General features: G+C 36.7%; 1 protein-coding gene across 16 annotated transcripts in view; it reads right to left on the reverse strand.

Moving 5' to 3' along the window:
• LOC5566335 (titin) overlaps positions 1 to 19,806 on the reverse strand; it is a 446,003-nt gene that overhangs the window by 97,905 nt on the left and 328,292 nt on the right. For all 16 annotated transcript variants that reach the window (XM_021841039.1, XM_021841049.1, XM_021841034.1 and 13 more), the window contains one exon: positions 16,344 to 16,504. In XM_021841039.1, the coding sequence (XP_021696731.1) occupies positions 16,344 to 16,504 (161 nt within the window). The remainder of the gene's footprint in view (positions 1 to 16,343; positions 16,505 to 19,806) is intronic.

Genomic DNA, 19,806 nt, shown 5'->3' on the forward strand with positions numbered 1-19,806 from the left:
GACAAACACGAATAAAATACAAAACAAGACACGTGACAGTTCAAACATCGAAAAATCGTCTTAGCTTTGCTGAGATTTTAAGTAATATTTGAAGTCTCGCGGCCTTTTAAATAAGAGACGCCTTCATGAATCTTTAGGGGTCCGCGTACCACTGGTTGGGAAACGCTGTTCTAGTAGCCTTGTTTTTAAGATTTTTCGCAATAGTTCCCAATCCAGATTCCGGGCTTTGACCAATGTAATAAAATAACCGAAATAATATAATTTTGCATTGATGAATTATTTCAAGTAAGAAAATGGCTCAAACTAATCATTGAATACTAGAGAACACTTATTTCCGGTTAAAATTCATGTGAAAATCTTAACACCTGGTTTTAAAACTCAACTAACAGAAAGTTTTATTCATTCCATCGATCGTAGGAAAAATTGCATTTTATGAAACTGATAATTTATGTTCATGAGAACCATTCGTTTATAACTAAAACGATCTATGTCAGGGCTAAGAACATAAAACTTATTCACTCAATTCACCAAACTTCGACTATGCAAACTTCTGTGCTCTTCAGCCGTTATTCAAGACATGGAGTGGAAGGATGAAAGGAGACATCAGTACCCTGTGGAACCGAAATTCGTACACTTAAGCACTAAGCCAAATAAAAACCTCTGTTAAAAATATCTGGATTTGTAAAAGGCAATTGATCATTCTTTTTCTTTGACTTCCGATTCTTTTAAGTCATAATTAATCCCAAAATGAGCCTGAGTTGAGTAGAAACCTTAAAAAAAACAGGAGAAAAATTCACTTGTCGTTAAGGGGATTATAAAACGAAGCCAAACTTTGATTTTTTAAGTGTACAAGACTGGAGAATCTGACAACAGTTCGCGTTGAAAACCAAACAAATTGCTTGCTTGCTGGTCGTGACCAATGGGATGAATTTTCAACGCGGGGCGCTTTTTGGTTCACAAGTCTTGTGCTTTTGAAAAATTTTAGGTGTGGCTTCGTTCCATAATCACCTTAATCGAAATCCGTACACTCTAATAAGGTTGAATCGAATGTACGGATTTCGATTCAAAATTCAAATTCAATACTTAAATGCTAAAGACGTCAATTTTATCAAAGTCTTTTTATTCCAAGTGAGCATCGAACTTCAAAATGATGCTTCCAGCAGCATATTTAGAACCATTAGACGCACTGACCATTCTATAGTAGGTTCCAGGTGCCCAAGGGGAAGCGGACAATTAGGAGCATATTTGGAACCATATCAATATGGGCATCAAAATTTTTGAAAGTGATAATTCCGGAAGTTTTTCCAGAACCACCGACTGCCATGACCACTCTATAATAGGTTCCAGCACGGTAGACACAACAAGGTAGGCTATTCCCACGTGTAAACAACGATTTTCCATCAAAACATGTGTCGTCATTCCTATCGTAAAGCATGAGGCCTTGAAGATAGTAGGGGAACTGGGGGTAAAATGAACACCCTAAGCAATTTTCATGTTTCCTTGCTTATGAAGCTGTCAAATTCTTTTTCCATAGCTCAGAATTGAAGAAGGATGTTTATGCAATGTAGCAAGTTGAAATATTGTGATGGAAATAGAATTTTATCATCATTATTATAATTTTGAAAATTGCTTTCAACAGAGCCAATGTTCCAAACATGTGGGTAAAATGAACATGCAACAGGGGTAATATGAACATATACTTGGGGGTAAAATGAACATACAATGGGGGTAATATGAACACATACTGGGGGTAAAATGAACATGCAGTGGGGGTAAAATGAACACCATTTAAATTGAACGGGTTGCGGCACGATTTTCGATATCTGGTACATGAACAATTCATATCTCAAAGACATTCCGGAATCGATGGAACGTTTATCGGCGACCATTTGGATGGCTATCGATGTTTGTCTTTGTATTTTCTCCGGAAAACTCTCGGCATCTGAAATAAAATCCGGGAGTATTCACCCTGCAATGGTATTCATATTACCCCGATCTCGTGTGGTTCATTTTACCCCAAAGAATCAACATAATCAAATCATTTGTTCTAAGAATTAGGAAGATAAAAATTCTTTCAATTTCCGTCTACTTATCATAAATACCTTAAAGATATGATGTGCTACGCAGTTCAATAGATTTTTGATGATTTTAGTCATAAAAATCTTAAATTCCACGAGTTAAAATTTACATCATATGAGAAAACGGAGAGGCGTGCTTTGTTTTTGTTTATTTTTCCAGCTTTTGACAGTTCTAGATCACGCTAGAGTTATCGAAATAGTTTCTTAATCTGAGGTATGGTGCTACGTTTTGCACAGATTTATTGCATAATTACCGTAAAACACAAACCTGTTCATTTTACCCCCCCTGTTCATTTTACCCACAGTTCCCCTAAAGGAGAGCAGGCCTTGCTTTCTATTTCATTCGTTCGAGTTTGCGATAGGAATGACGTCACTGCCAAATGTCATTTTTCGGAGTATAATACCTTGCTTCTTTTTTCTTTGTACGCATAAGCCTTTTTCGCAACATCTGATAGGGTAATTTGCCCATTATTGCGATATTCCCTATTATTGCGGTATAAGAATTGAACCCTCATTATTAACCGAAAACTCTATTTTCTATGGATATTATTGATGATGATGAAAGGTTATAGTATTCCCAAGCTGTACCAGATGAATGCTTTAAAAATTAAACGATTTTGATCGTTGGAAGAACAGTTTTAAATGATGCATCAAAAAAAGCCTATATTTTTAATCAGTCTCTCTATCTACGGGCGGGTTTTCATAAGCTTAAATTTTTAAGTTTAGAACCAAAACAATTAAATGTAGTGGGTATATCAGTTCAGTATGGATGTATTTACATGATAGATATTGAATTTTGAATGAAAGTTCTATATTTTTGAGAAAAAGCATATACCGCAATAATAGGACAATGAAAATAGCTTTTTGCCTATTATTGCGGTATCAATCAATCAATCGGTATATTTCAATATTCATTTTAAATTTAATTGCTGGATACATTAATTATATTATTGGGATTCTAATTTGGGACATGTTATTCATACATTTATTTAGTCAAACAGAAGGTTTATGTTTATTTTTACCCTGTTATTCCTCTTATTTACAAATATTTTGCAAATAAACACAATGTTTTACCAAAAAATCACGTAAAATGACTGAAAATCATAACACATGCCAAAAATACGTTGAAAAACTAAGACATAAGATGATCGCAAGGAAGCAATCATTTAAAATTGTGTTGCTAGTGGAAAATATTTTTAAAAGCATCAAAATTGTAGGTTATACTTAAGTCAACAAATTAATTTCTTACTTAGCGACTAGTGGTCTCAGATGGAAGAATCTTGTCTATTCACTTTAACATTGTCCACCTACGACGAAAGAGGAGACGAGGCCGGCAGAAAATCATTCGATTCTGTTGATTTGTTTTCGAATCGTGACATAAAGTAATGAATTAGTTTTCCTCGTATATATGTCCAAAGTCACACAAACTGACAGTACCGTGCAGTGTCATTAACATGGAGGGAGCATAATTCCAATGCTCGAACATTGTGTGGTATTGAATGTATATTGAGTGTAAAAAAAACTAAGATTTTTAGTGTACCGCAATAATATGACGGCACTACCGCAATAATAGGACAAAATACCGCAATAATAGGACAGAGGAAGAGCTTCAGATTTATGTCAAAAAAATGTATATATGATTCCAAAAATTAATTTTTTACTTCACTATACTCCAGATAAAGGATAGTTTTAACACTTGACATTGCAAAATACTATAATATTTAGATTTTGGACACTGCAATACGATTTTAATTTCAACACCGTGCTTAAGTCCTTCATAATTTGACGGATACCCTACTTGAAACTTAACACATATAAGCATCGCATAACGCAAGAGGTGATTACGTTATACGTTCATTCTGGTTGTCTGGGTGCTACCCTCGATGTGTGCAACACACAGTGCTACCTAAAGTCAACTGTCAAAAACTTAACCAATATTGAGTTATTTAGATTATTCAATAAACTACTACAGTATGATAATGGCAATAATCAGAAAATACTCTAAGAAAACTAATTATTTTTATTGAATTATGAGTATTAAACCTAATCAATAGAAAAATCAATTGGTATTGTATCAGGTGTCAACACGGGGAAATTCTTGCAAATCATAGTGATATTTCGTGGAAACCCATTAAAAATATTTAGTACAAGTTTTCTACAAATACAATGTTTATTTTAGGTTATGCTTCACATTTTTATTTTATACACTTTTTAGTTACAGTGACGTATCACATATTGATATACATGCCTTGAAATGGTCTCTATAGGTCTTATTGCATAGCAGAAAGTACCATGCCCATACAGTTACGGATCACCCACAGTGACGGATCACTTTGGCGTTCAACATCGGATAACTCGCTCAAAACATAAACGTTGACCTAAAACATATTTTTCCCATGTTATACTATTTGTCTTCTACCATTTGTAATGTTAAGCACAACATTCAACTGCTAAATAACGGTGTATTTGACAAATGTTTAGTTGATACCACACAGCTATCATATGGTCGTTTTCTGTAAGAAGTGCCGTCAGCATTCATAAGCCCCCACAGGTGGTAAAATTCAAATGTTAAACTATAAAACATGGTCGTTCGTTTCGATTTAGTATGGATTCAACATTGAAAATTATTTTTCTCGATTGTTGATTCTAAATACCGAATATTAGCACTTCTAACTAGTGATCCATAATATGGACCAGGAAATGATTGTTTACCACGGTTATGGATCACTTCCAAATAATGCAGATTTCTGCCGTTTTAAGTATTCGATCCGACGTTTTCAGACAATAGCACTAAGGTTAAAACTAATAAAACAACAAGGTTTGTAAATTTCATTTTTTGCAGACAAAAATGGGTGGAAAACTTGGTGTGGAGCGAAAACAGTACATGTCTCACTTACTACAATGCAGTATCACAACAAGAATGGCATTTTACCCTTGTGTCCAGCTCTAACACTGCTATTTTTTGCAGTAATATGTGACATATTGATAACTTTCGCCAAATCATGGAATACAGATGCATTGAGTTACAAATTTCTTGATTTTGCGCACTGACCCGTAATATGTCACAATTCGATCCATAATATGAAAATTGATCCATAATATGGTTTTCAGAAACCAATACAATTTTTAATTTTTATGCAATGCTATGTAAATATTGCACTCAAAACAGTTTACTAACCGAAGTTCCAATTTGAAACGATTCAATTCGAGCTTTTACATTACAATTTTACGTTTTCCATGTCGTTTTATTGAATTTTATAGGTTGGACTCCACGCTCTTTGATCCATAACTGTGGGGTCATGGTACAGTAATACCTCGATATAACGTAACTCGATTTTTATTTTCGTTACGTTATATCGAGGTTACGTTATATCGAAGAAATTTTTTTTTTCTGAATTTAGTTCATCATGTATTGTTTGGTGAGAAAATGGGTCTTACATTGATATTATTGAACTAGCAGGCATTTTCAGTTTATCTCACATATTTTTTTAAAATATTTTTCCGTATAAAATTTTTTTATATTTTTCTTTTTGTTTTATTTTTTACTTTTACCTTTTTATTTCAGTATTTCCTAATGAAATGCATTCAGGAAAAAACTTTGGAGGAATCCTTGAACACTCGGAGAAACTATACAATAAATTCATAAATGAGATCTTTCAGAAATCTTTAAAAATGTTAATGTTGAGCAATCCATGAACATTTCTAGCAAGCAGTTATGGAATTTCAAGAATTTTGTTATGAGGAACTCGTGGTAAAACTCTTAAAGCAAATCTTTTTGTAATTTCTGGACAGAATTTTAGAATGAATGTCCCAAGAATTCTTTGAAAAATGTTTTTATTCGAATTCATGAAGAAATCACTAGAAAACTGTCAAAAACAAGAACTATCTTCGAGTAATTTTTCATGCGAAAGTTTCTGAACGAATACGTTGTGAATTTTCGATAGTATTTCAGGAGAGATTTCTGGAGGATCTCCGGAGGAGAATGCTCAGTTTTTGGAATCCCTCAATATATTTTGTAATAAAAAAAAAATCCATAGGAAAATTTCTAGACTTATCGTCTTCAAGAATTACTTGAAGAACCCAATGAAATCATTGGAATCTTTCTTTAGAAATTAGTATAGAAATTAGTATTAAAGTAGTATATGGAATGGTTTCTGCATAAATATTTGTAAAAAGTTCTGCAGAAAATCTTAATTAAATTGGTGGAGAAATGCCAAGAAAATTGTTCTTCAGGTTTTTGGACGAATACCTGTACGGTTTTTTAAATAATTTGTAGAGCATTCCAAGAATCATACCTGGATTGTTTTTTAAAAAGGCCGCTGGAAGAATCTATGAAAAAATGCTGAAATAATTTGTAAATTTCTAGACTCCGGAAAAGTATAAGGTATCATATCTGGAATTGTTTGTAGAATGCATAGTTGAATCCACTTTGTATCCTGGAGAAATAACACATGAATATCGGGAGGGTCAACTTGTAGAATTTCCGGAATATCCCTGTCGGAATTATTTTAAGAATAGGTTTTAAGTTTATACATGAATACCAGGACAGTTTAAGATAAGTCCATGGAGCAATTATTGTCGGAATATCTGGAGGCATCCTCAGAATCCGTCGAGAAATTTCGATATCGATTTTTGGCTGTATTCAGTGATAGTAAACGCACAGACAAACAGACGTCACACTCTTACCGTTGTCCATCGACCACCTTTTTAACGGTCGATTCAAATATATTGTAGGTGGTCAGTCCACCACCGGCAGCGCTCGCATAGTTTTTGTTCGTGTTTGACGTTTACACACTACCGCCATCTGTTGGTCTACCGGCCAAATACATAAATTTTTGCATTGGGCGTACATGCTCTCTCGACTATTATTTTTATCGCTATTTGTTATAAGTGTTACGTCTTTTAGTCTGTGGTAAACGCTTGAATTGCTTTGATTTAGTATTGGTTGGTGTTTGAATCTTGAAAAATGTTTATAGCAGTTCATAAACCATGTTTTTGATAAAAATTGTAAAAATAAATGGGGTCAAAAAAAAAGTTACGTTATATCGAGTTACGTTATAAAGAGGTTACGTTATATCGAGGTTACGTTATATCGAGGTTACGTTATATCGAGGTATTACTGTACTTAATTGCTGATCAGCAAATTTATTTTAATACAAATTTTCAAAATTAATCACAGTTGAAGAAAACAAGTTCTTCTAATTATAAGGCGGCTCATGTAAATTTTCCAATATTTTTTTCAAATGAGCTTGAGCTTGAGCTTGATTGGCCGCCCGTGGATGCACTCCAGTATCGCCAGATCAGCTGCACTTACACAAGGAACCAACCGAATGACTGCTTGGGACTAACAGGCATCCTCAGTGTATAAGTGCTGGTGATCTTCTATTTTTAGGCAACAATGGCACCTGCCACGTCAGAATGCAGACCAATGAGGGGAAGGGGGAGGAATTGATGATGCATTGAACTGACTCCCACGTAGACCGTATATTCCACTGCATCCACGTCAGTTCATGCGGGAGTGTATGGATTGGGGGAAAGGCATGGCAGAAAGGTTTGCTTTTGTGGTTAGCAGACTGCCTTTATATCAGGCGTAAGAAAGGCGTGCGCGTGGAAGTAGGAAGCGTTAGGGAAACGGTTTCTTGTCCGTCTCTGGTTCTAGCGTTTGCTATGAACGAATAGTTTGAGTGTGATATATTTAGAATGGAAGATAGAAGCAAGTGAGAGATATACAACTACAAAGTACGAGGAAAGGGACGGGCCTGGGATTGAACCCATGACCTTCTGCATATGAAGCAGAAGCGGTAGCCATCAGACCACCAACCCCGTCTTTCCAATATTTTTTACCAAATGTGCATTTAACTGACTGAGTTATAAACTTTCAATGCAACGATACAGTTACATGTTAAATTAAGCTTTTTCATGTGTTTTTGATGACAAGCGATACGAAATATCAAGCAATTGAAATAAAAAAATATGTTTCAAGTTACCCCACAAGGGAAGTCAAAAACTTTTTTATTTATTTTTTTGTGTGTAAGCATAAGATTAACAAAGCCTTTATCTTGTCCCTTAATACATTATTCAGTACTGTTACAGTAACTGATGACAAATACCTTGAATTACATATGTTTACTGTTTGTGTGGTACGGTCTTTCAGTCTTTTTTTCATACGATCAAACGTGTAGTATGATTTTCACCTCCAGCAAACCAAGAAAGCTAGAAAGAAACAACATCCAAATCACGTAATACGTAAGTTCAATAAACGGTCAAATAAATCATAAAAAATCAACTCAATGCTACTCTAGCACACGAAACGTCAATTCGGTAACAAGTCGATATGTTGCAAGTTTCACGTCTGTTGCAAGTTACCCCATTTGACGGTAATTATAAGTAAAGACCTTGTGACATTGTAGTGAAGCTGAAACTTGGGTTCCTATTAAACTACTAAATTTGATTCCCAAGTTTAACACATCACAGTGCACTTTTCTCAGAACTCTAGAGTTTGTTCCAGTACCTCACACACCATATATTTTGTACGTTTTCTTCTTTATTTTTTGTTTGCATTTGACTCAAAATTAGATAACAGATTATAACATACAATCAAAAACCAATTATTTTTGGGATAGATGAAGTAGTCCAACTAAACAAGTAATCAGAACATAGGATCATTTACCTTTTCTGAACTGGGCACAAACTGTGGTAGCTTCAGACAGGTGTGTGACGTCATTTCTATCGTAGCGTATAAAATCTGGATCACTAGATTATTAAAAAAAAATGTTTGAGGTGGATATGAATGACGTTGTCAAGTAGCTGTCAGTCAGAAATATATAACCTCATAAATATTGTAAGCCGTGATCACTTTTGAAAACAATTCCACAGACTACTTTGATGAGATACCGTGAAATCGGCTGTAATTGATCAGAAGGGTGAAATTGATCATTGTTTCGCACAATTTTATTTATTCCTAATGGAGCACAAATATCAATGTAACCTGCAGTAAATTAACATTGTTTGTCGTAACTATTGTCGAATTATGTGTTGTGAAGTTTTTTGCGTTAAAGAATGTTTATTACTATGAAAATAATGTAAAATTTCAAAATCATGTACGGTGCAGTGTTGACAAACATCCTTGAACTTCTAGTTCTAAACTAGGATTTGAACATGGTATAAACCTGAAGGTTTGTGAGGATGCTTAAGATATATCCTCCAACTAGATTTCATCACCAAAACTCGTACCAATGAGCTCATTTTGTTGAAATAATTGAATTTCTGTTAGATATCATTGAATTTCTTATGATATTGCATACATTTAGGCGTTTTCCGCGTAATCCTTGAAATTTAACTATTCATTATTTATATAAATATTGCATTGTTAAGAATTTGACAAGCATATTCAGATTCAAGGAACTCAAATTTATCATGTAGAATTGTTTTGAAAACTAACAATATTGGCATTGACAATTGATCAATTTCACCCCGAAATGAGATCCCAAGATTTTTTATTTTGAAGATATTTGTTAACACTAAAATGACATTTGTTAGAAAATTTCGGTACATGAGTCGATGAGGCTCACCTTCGTACTTGTTTTCCTGTATTTTGTTGTTTGGCATTATCAACACTAGAATCAAGGACTAGAAAAACCGTGAAAAATGATCAATTTCACCCGAAATTACGGTAACGAAATAGTAAACGCTGGAGCCATAAAACTAGATTTTAATGAACTACCGTATGGCAACATAAGAAAAAAGTTCTGAATCGATGAATCTAAGAGCAAGAAGTAAATTGTTTTTTACCCGTAACGCGGGTAGATCACCTTTTCGAGGTGCGTTACGGGGTAAGATCTACCAAATTGTACTGTATTGTGAATACTTATAAGTTACGGTCGGAAGAGTATAAGAGAGTAACAAGCCACTAAGACCCACCTATTTGTCCTAGATGATGAGGAGGTCGAAGTGGAAAAATGGCTCAATCAGCATCTGAGGTTGGTTTCAACGCATGAGACAATTTATTTCCAAGTTCATGAGTTTATCTTTCGATATTTAGGAGGGAAACGATTCCGAATCAGTGAAGTAGCAGACCTCTTAACTTCTAAAATAAGCTTTTTGTTTCAAGGAATCTAAATGTCTCATGCGATGGAACCTGTTCACAGTTTCAAAAAACGACTTTGAACCTTATAAGTAGAAGCAATAATTTGATACGCTAGAGTACCGATGCATGGTCAAAATCAGTATCATTCAACCAGCTTAGTGGCCGAACCTGATTAAGGAGCGCGCTTTTGAGAGTTTAATGGTGACAAACTGTTTTCTCCAAAAGGTATAAATAGCGGTATCTTTTTCTAAAGAGGCTCTATGCAAAATGGTAAAGAATGATATTTTTATAAAAAACGACTACTTCATTATTTCTCAATAGTAATGAAGTAGAACGACATGCACTAAACAAAGGACACGGGTATACCACAAAAGATCAAAGAAAACTGGTCGGGATGAACCACTCCCGAATAGAAACAGAAAAAAATGTGTTTGACAAAGTTGCTCGAAATTAAAAGTTGTCTAATGAATACAAACAACTTTGTATAAAACAGATTTTTTCAAGGTCTAATTCTGAAGCTGTTCATGCATCCCGATCAGAAAAAAATATCAAGCAATCACGAACCAGTATAAGCTATATGCACTATTAACTTTTGACTTTCTATTTTATAGATAACTATAGAGACTATGCTATCATAAGAGAATAAGCTGCTTATGAGCTATTCTTTTTGTTTTTTTTTTGCAATAAAATGTCATCAAAAGCCTGATCAACTTCTATGCACCGACAAACGACAAACCCGATGACGTGAAGGATGCGTTTCACGAATTTTTCGACAAGACCTATGGAGAATGCCCAAAACATAACGTGAAAATTGTCATCGACAACACTAATGCGCTGTTCGGAAGAAAGGGCTTCTTCCGCCCTATAATTATTAGTACCGAGCGGAGAGCCTTCACTCCGTTACCAACGACAACGGCCTACGTTTAGTGAACTTTGCTGCCACCAGGGTGATGGCCATCAGCGGCACCTACTTTGCTCACAAGAATATCCGTAGGTACATCGGCGACACCCAAATGGAGAACTTTGCAACCAAATTGACCATGTTCTGCCGATATTTTTTCGACGTCATCGACGTTAGAACTTTCAGGGGTCCTAATATCGACTCAGACCATTTGTCTCGTTGTAAGCAAAATTATTAGATATTCAATATCCAACGCCTGTCAGCACATGGTGTAGGTAGCAGCGGACTGCCATCAAAAGCTCGACGAGCGGAATAGCGATTTATGGGAGTTAGTTCACGGAGCGGTGAGCACAGTAGCGCGAGAAGTGGTAGTGGTACTGCCCAACGAAGACCAAGGAACGGTTGGTTCGACGAGGAGTGCCAGAGAATGACGAATGAGAAGAACGTGGCAAGAAACCGAATGCTGATGGTCCAGTGTAAGGTATATTGAAGAAAGGTACAGCAATCTAAGCAGTCAGTGGATGCGAGGAGTGCTGAACAGCGAGGGGAGGAAAATGACAGCTGGCGAGTCGGCGAGCTGGCCAGTTTGTTGCTGCATTTTTCGCCTCCAGCAACGTAAAATGAAGAGGAAAATTTTCTGCTGATACAAACGACACTTTCAGGATACAGGTACAAAATAAATGTACATATTTTTAGATTGGGTCTTTATTATTAGTTGTTCTGTTTCAGGATGCTGTTGTTTCCACAATGGGAGAAAATATTCGAAATAAAACGAAATCCTAAAGTGATGGTGATACAAACGATTGCGTAGCGCAACTCAAGACCGTGGTGCCTTCCTTATGGCCTCGAGGACAGTTTCAATTATGGAGTTCATTATGTACTATACAAAACTAAGTGAATTCATCAATTTCAGATACTTTTGCATAACGCTTTGATATCATGTAGGATTGTGGTACGTCCGTGAAATTCCAGTGATAGTCATGAATTGTGTTTATAGTTTACGAATAAAAATATATGATCGGAAAGAAATTTGAAGTTATCAGAATTGCATGAAAGAGATTTCCATCACTATATTTTCTTTAAAAGCAAGGGGTGATAAAAGATCCTTACTTCCCTTACGTCCTTTTTAGCGGTATGAATGACAAAGGGACAGCTGAAAGAATGTCGAATGTGACTTTCTAGCCACTTTTTCCAGTGTAATTATCATGTTGTCACCGTAATCTATTATTTCTTAGGTTCTGAATTTGAATAAAACCAATAGAAAGCATCAAGTTTTCTTCTTGGTTGTTGAATGACGTTTACGAAACAAAATAAAAAGTGAGGGGAAAAAGTTGCTAGGATCTCAAGGCTTGCTGATCTGATGGATTAACACAAACTTGCCAGCTGTCAAATGTTTTGCCAATATGGCGGATTGCTTTAAATGACACGTTGAATTACCTCCCTTATAAATATCTTGGTCCAGTGCTGGGAATGGTAATAGTAGTAGGCTTGAAATTCGCGAGAATCACGTGGCTCTTCCCAGTACAGTAGATCAAAAACGTGAATCTCATCAAGTAGCCTATGTTGGGTGAATGAATTTTCCAAATCGTTAGTGTCATTGAAGGCTCCAAATTCGGCAGATAGAACATTTTTCTACAGTAATTTTGGGTTGCCCTTAGCAACGGGTGTTTTGCAATTTTCAAGGATTTTTGCCTACAGCAGCGATGGGCGTGAGTTTCACTGGCTTCGCTGACTGTGATTGGCTTTGTTTGGCTACTGTAGAGTGAATTTCAGATTTTGCCGAACCCTGGTGTGGTCGGTCGGGGACCATCGACTCATGGAAATATCGAGTCGTGGAAACAAATGTCTTGGAAAGCCGTTTGAGGGGACCATCATAGTAACCATGAAATTTTGTTTTTAATATGGTTCCATTAGTCGATATCGAGTAAAGGAACATCGACTCATGGAGGTATCACTGTATTACAAATGCCTACTAGTTTGTGCAGGAAGTACAAATGCCTGCTAGTTGGTTGGATGGTCTCAATTGCCCTTTGTACAAGAAAGGGCATCGACTGGAGTGCACCAATTACCAAGGGATAACACTCCTTAATTGGGAGTACAAAATCGTATCTGGAATTCTGTACACAAGATTGAGACCGCATGACGAGCCATTTGTTGGCGAATACCAAGCTGGTTTTCGAGAGGACCGATCAACGACGGATCAAATGTTTACCCTGCGTCAAATTCTAGATAAATTCCGGGAGTTCAACTTGCAGACTTTAAGAGTTTGTAGCTTTCAAAGCAGCGTACGATTCAGTGAAGAGAAACGAGTTGTGGCAAATTATGTCCGAACATGGCTTTCCGGCGAAACTGATTAGAATGATTCGTGCAACGCTTGATGGATCGAAATCAAGTGTGCGGGTAGTGGACGAGATTCTGTCATCGTTCGTAACCTTAGATGTTTCAATCCATCAAAGGTGACGCTCTTTCCAACTTGCTGTTTAACATAGCGCTCGAAGGTGCTATCAGGAGAGCCGGTGTACAGAGAAGCGGTACCATAATCACACGTTATCATATGCTCATTGACCTTGCGAATAATATCGACATCACCGGGATTGACAGTCAAGCAGTGAAAGATGCGTTGGTGCCTCTCAAGAGGGAGACAGCGAAGATTGGATTCACCATCAAAACCACAAAAACGAATTAAGGAGAAACAGCTTGGAATCAAAATTTAATAATGTACCAAAACTTTGAAGGCACAAATCTCGCGAAAGAAGCATCTAACTACTCTGCAATTTCTATTTTAGCTTTGTGCACTAGCAGAAAGCTTAAAATAAGAAGATTGACTTTGTACGTTCATTATTAGTTCAGATGTGTGCCTTTGAAATCGTGAGTAGGGGCACAAGCCGGCCATTGTGCCTGCCATCTTTGGATTCCGAGATGTGTCACCTTAAATGATAGCTGGTGGTCAACGTGGGTTCGGCCGTGTTAGTGTTAGATAGGTGGTGAAAATTTTGAAATGGTGGAAGAATTTGTGTATCTTGGAACATTTGTGACGTGCGATATGGACATTGGCGGAAGTCGACCGGAAAGCGTTCGGAGTGCTTAAATACAAAATACTCGGCGGTTAATTAGAAAACGGCATCTGGCGGCGTCGCATGAATCATTGTCAGCGTCGCATGGATATTTTCAAGCGCATAAAACACGTCAGGCTGAGTTGGGCTGGTCACGTTGCCCGTATGCCGAAAGACACCAAGAAACGATAAAATTCAACAGAGAACACGGCGAGGCCGCCGACTTCGTGGTAGACTACGCACACGATGTCTATTTGCAGTTGAGGAGGACTTGAAGGCATTTAACGTTCAACGCGACTGGAAGCGATTGGACCATGACCAAGCCAAGTGTAGCCCGGCGCAGAATCGTCGCGAATTGTAGCCCATCAAGTATCAAATCAGTATCAGAAAAAGCAAAGAACCATAGCTTGGTTTGTTATTGAATTGCACTTGATTAGCATGGTTTGCTATTCACTTGTTATTCAATACCTACGCAGTAACTTTTTGAGCTCTTCACAACGTTTCAAAAAATTGTGTTCTGTGCCTAGTATTGACATAATTTAGTTTTGCTATTTTGCAGGTATTATTCATAGAAATTAGTGATTTTGAATTTTGGTAATTTGCTTCTTATTCCCACTTTAGGAAGAGTTTCTCAAACAAATGGTTCAGATATATGTACATCATTCTAAATTTCTACGCAGCAAACAAAATCTCAGCTTAGTTGGTAAAGCGCTTGTCTAGCATACAAGACTCCTGGGTTCGAATCCCAGCCGAGCACGTGGATTTTTTTCATAGTTTTACTCATAATTTATCCATTATTACCACGCGTAATGAGTGAATCAATTTAAATCTCACGTTTAGGATCATTTGGTCGAATGTAAGATTTGACATTGCCACATAACGAAGGACGATGAAATTTTTCAGATTTAACAGGGCACTGCCGTAACACCCTTTTGAAGAATGACGCGAGATTTGTTGTTTTAATAAGTTAAAAGCACTATTTAAAGTCGTTGGACAGATTGATAATAAGTTTTCTTACTATTTGAAATAGTTATTTATTCAAGAAATGCAAAATAATGATTTTTTTTCAGTACAAGTCGTACAGTTATCGAACGACGCTTGCCTCCATCTATTTGCTCTGGATTTTTCAAAGGCATAGTCAACAAGGTTCTGATTCTACATCCGTTGGACGATGCAAATTCGACTTAGCTTAGGGGAACTGAGTGAAAATAGGATTGATGCTCCTTGAAATAATCTAACTATAAAAACAATTTTCGTAATTGAAAAAAATTTTGAGTGCAACTCGGTGCAAAACCCGATTTTTCCAGCAAAATCTTAGTTTTGCCACTTGTTGCAAAAAAAAAAAATACTTAAGATTAGAAACACAGTCAACAGCTCAATCTAAAACACAACGCATCCAACCGCATCTGGCAACACTGCATCCCCGCCGTCACGTTGTCGTTTTTCATTCTCAAATCCACCTCTCGCGCACTTCGAGAGTCCCATCCCCTGAAACCCAACAGAGGAAAGTTCTTAATTGAGTGTTTTATAGCCACTTGCCCAAGATTGAAACCACTCGACAATCAATTAAGGGCATATCTCGCTGGGACAGCCGAATCGAGTACCCACTTCATAATGTTCATGACTGGTGTTTCTCATGCATGCTAGCAAGTGGGTGGCTCGGTAATCCTCTTTGGTCCATGATTTGTTAACACCACCGTCATAAATATTGTGCACAGTTTTCCTCCCAGGCGCTTGTGTGTGTGGGTGTGTTCGGGAGGCGAACGATCTTCGATGGATAGTAGGGTGTCCCAGAAAGCTCTCAGTTATCAATTGTGGATATGTGTTCATTAGAACACTAAGCTGAAAAGCAGACTTTATTCCAGTTGGAAGGTAATGGCAAAAAGAAAAAAATGTTTTTGATTGAATATTCATTAGAAAGTGATCCTAGAAATACTTATTTTTTGTTTTGTGAAGCTTATGGCTAAAGAAACAAAATAATACTAGGTAAACATTAGCATTTCTAAACAAATACGTCAAAATATCACAATTTTTGTCAAAAATTTACATTTTCCGTAAACAAATCAGGCGGAACCTCTAAAAGATTTTGCAGAAACTTCATATGTTCATAGCGAATCTTCCATTCTGGGATTGAGCACGGTGACTTTTCCGATATATATTTTTGCTGGGACACCCTAACGGAGAGACACATTTGCGTAACAAGAAATGCGAAGAAGAAAACTCACCTTCACTTCCCGGTTGGAGAAATGCATTCCATCGTGGGACCACATGACCTCAGGCGGTGGCGTTCCGGCGACTTCGGCTTCCAGTTTGATCTTCTGGCCAACGCGGGCCATCACATTCGATGGCGGGACCGGGAAGCTGGGATACTCCGTTGGTTCCAGAGCTGTTGGTTTTTGGGCGGGAAGACGGCGGAAAGATCTTATTAGTGAGTGACTGAGAGGTGGCGCACAGCAGACACGAAACGACCGCGGTGTGAGTCATGATTGGTGTTTGAACAGGTGTTCGGAGCGTGAACATGCTTGGCGGCACGTGTGAGCAGCTGATTGGAAAATTCTGATGGGATGTGTTATTTGTTATTGTTTTCGTTTTTCTTTGGATAAATATCAAAAAAGTGTTGGCTTTCGTTTGCGCCGATGCCGTGCGCGGGAGTGAGTGTCTGGCTTTTCGGGCCAGGATTAGAAGCGGCACTGTGCACAGTGGGATACAGGTGTTAAAATTCAGTGACATCATTTTTTTTTCAGCTGCAAGTTAGCAATAATTTCAAAACGCTAATTGTCATAAACTAGACATAAGATGAGGTCGAATACCTTTCCGAAAAGAAAATTTGATAGACCCCTAGGACATTAAGTCGCTCTACAGTTATAGATCAACTAAGCGTCATTTTTTCAGAACAAAATATAATCAAAAATCTTGGTAATGCTGTACAAAACAAAATTACCTTCTTTACATATTTAGAATTATAGGATTGCCTAGCACAAAACATCTAGATAAAGTTTATGTAATGTTTGAAATGGTACTAATAAAATATATAAAAACAAAAATCTCGATTACTTTTTCAAATCGACGTAAGTAACTTTTATACGGTTTTGAGAAAATTAATTAGGAAAAATCACAATCTATCTTCTAAAACTGTTTTAAGATGAATCACCTTTTTAACATATTTTGCCGTGTACCTCGCTCAAATTTTGCATACACTCAGCTCACGTTCAAAAACTAGGTAGTTTCTATTATTTCCCACAAAAATAATTATAAGAAAATGATAAGCCGTTTCATTCAGTTACTTTCGACGTTTTTCTACCAGTGTAAAATCGGTTCAAGTAGTGTTTTGATTTGATTCGTGGTTAAGTCACTTTGTCTCTCCATACAGCGGGGCGGCGAAAGTAGTGGTTAGGTTGCGAAAGTTGAAAATCTTACTTTCGTCGTTTTGTAAATCCGGAAATTAAACATTCTAAAAGTGAAAAGTTGAGTTGGTACAGAGCGGTACGTGTAGAATTCCGCCTGCTTAACACGTAGGATCGATAAAGTAAGTTTGTATACTTTTTTGACTTGAGTCTGTATGAATAAGTTTTCGAGAAATATCAATCAAATCGACTTATATTATGGATCAGTTTTTATGACAACAATTTATCTACGAGGCAAACGAATTGTGTGTTAGTGAAAGCATACGTTTTGACGTTTCTTTTGGAATCTTTTTTTTTCAAAACTTCTAGGAATATTGTTGACATCTTATTCCTATGGACTTAAAAAAAATACTAAAGCATATTACAATAAACCACGATGCTGTATAGATTTATTGTTCAAGTAGGTAGAATGTCTTTTACGTAATTGCAACCATATTTGACGAGATATTCTCCGTTCAATGTGTGCGTCCGAACCGTTAGTTATCTATCTGACGTTTTCCATATACTTTACACATGTTTCAGTGGAATTTGGATATCTTTTATGCAGAATACGTTTTCAAATGATTTTGAAGCACGATCAAAGCAAGCAAAGAAAAACATCCTATCTGCAACGGTCCATGATCAGCAATGTAAAACAAGTTGTAGCAAGCTTGATAAGTAAGAGCAACGAAGAAGAGCCCCAAAGAAAAAGCGAAGATAGAATTTATTTTTCTCGCTTGTTTACCATTAGGGGTAGGTGTTTTACTTTACTGGCACGATAAGCAATCCTTGAAGGCATCTGTTAGAAATTCCCCCATAAAAGGTCTCTGGATTCTTGTAGAGATTTCTTCAGGATTTATTTTGAGTTTTTCCTCTGATTGTTTAATTAATCAAATTTTGTTTAATGAAATTCAAAACTTCTAAAATACAAGGCATAAGTCACCCATTTTAAACTAATATTCGTTGCAAAGATCCCTCTTCAAACTGGACCAGAGATTTCTCAAATAATTGTTTCTGGATTCCTCCAAGTATTTCACTGATGATGATTTTCTCAACAGCTTCCTTCGAATCAGAGTTGCTCGCTGTCAATATCAACGCTTAAAATTTGCTAATTTGTACAGGCCGACTGGGCCACAATTTGAATCAATCTACATCAACATCATGTTGTCTACTCCATCACCAGTACATTGATAGCGATAGACTATGGATATCACTGATGGGTTAAATTTAGCCTTAAATTAAGCAAATAAAATGGCAATTTATCAGTACGATATTTTTGACAGTGCTGCAAATAGATTGAAACTATATGTTGGTCACTGAAAAACATTGATAGCATGGATGATCACTCATTCTGCAGTTATTTTGATGTAGAGTGCGCTGTCGCATCATTGCTGTTGGTTGTCAAATCAAAGTGATATTGATTGCTCACAAGTGATATTAATAGTTTTAGAGCATCAGCCATCAGCTAATATGATTGATATTGAGCAACTCTGCTTCGAATATTTTCTTTTTAAATCCAGAAATTACATATCTATTTTACTGTTTTTTTATTTATCTTCAAAATGTTACTTTAGCTTGGGGTTTTCAGCTCATATGGCTGGCGGAGCAGTTTTTCGAATTATACTGTTGCACGGAGCACCTACTCTCCATCACCACTCCATTTGAAATCCAGATTTTTTTACACGCTCGACCCTTTATTTGATGGATGATGGATGATACGTATATCGTGAAGCAAGATTTATGTTGACCAATTTTTTATTTATTTTGGTTTCATTTTACACTTTAAATTCTAATTTTGAAAGATTTCTCGCTTACTTTGTTTACCTTCTCTTCAATCAATAACTTAGTCACATTGACCTTTCCTGTGCCGTTTTTCGTATGAAACGATCACTATTTCTCCTGGAGGTTTTCCACGTTTTTGGGCTCTGGGCACTGCCAACTGTTATAATCGAAGGTGAGCGAGAGTTACATAGTTCTTTTTGATAAGTTACAAATACAATACCATACACATTTTCAAACCTGTCGCTAAACACCTGCCAAGACTTTGTGGAGCACTTTCAGATCGTAAATCGCTTTTTTAGACATTACTCCTTGTATTTTTATGAGATTTTGCCTCATACATGTTTCATGTTTCCGAGGCCTTTCTTAGCCGAGTGGTTAGAGTCCGCGGCTACAAAGCAAAGCCATGCTGAAGGTGTCTGGGTTCGATTCCTGGTCGGTCCAGGATCTTTTCGTAATGAAAATTTCCACGACTTCCCTGGGCATAGAGTATAATCGTTCCTACCACACGATATACGAATGTGAA

Source organism: Aedes aegypti, chromosome 2, assembly GCF_002204515.2.
Source record: "Aedes aegypti strain LVP_AGWG chromosome 2, AaegL5.0 Primary Assembly, whole genome shotgun sequence".
Lineage (NCBI taxonomy): Eukaryota > Metazoa > Arthropoda > Insecta > Diptera > Culicidae > Aedes > Aedes aegypti.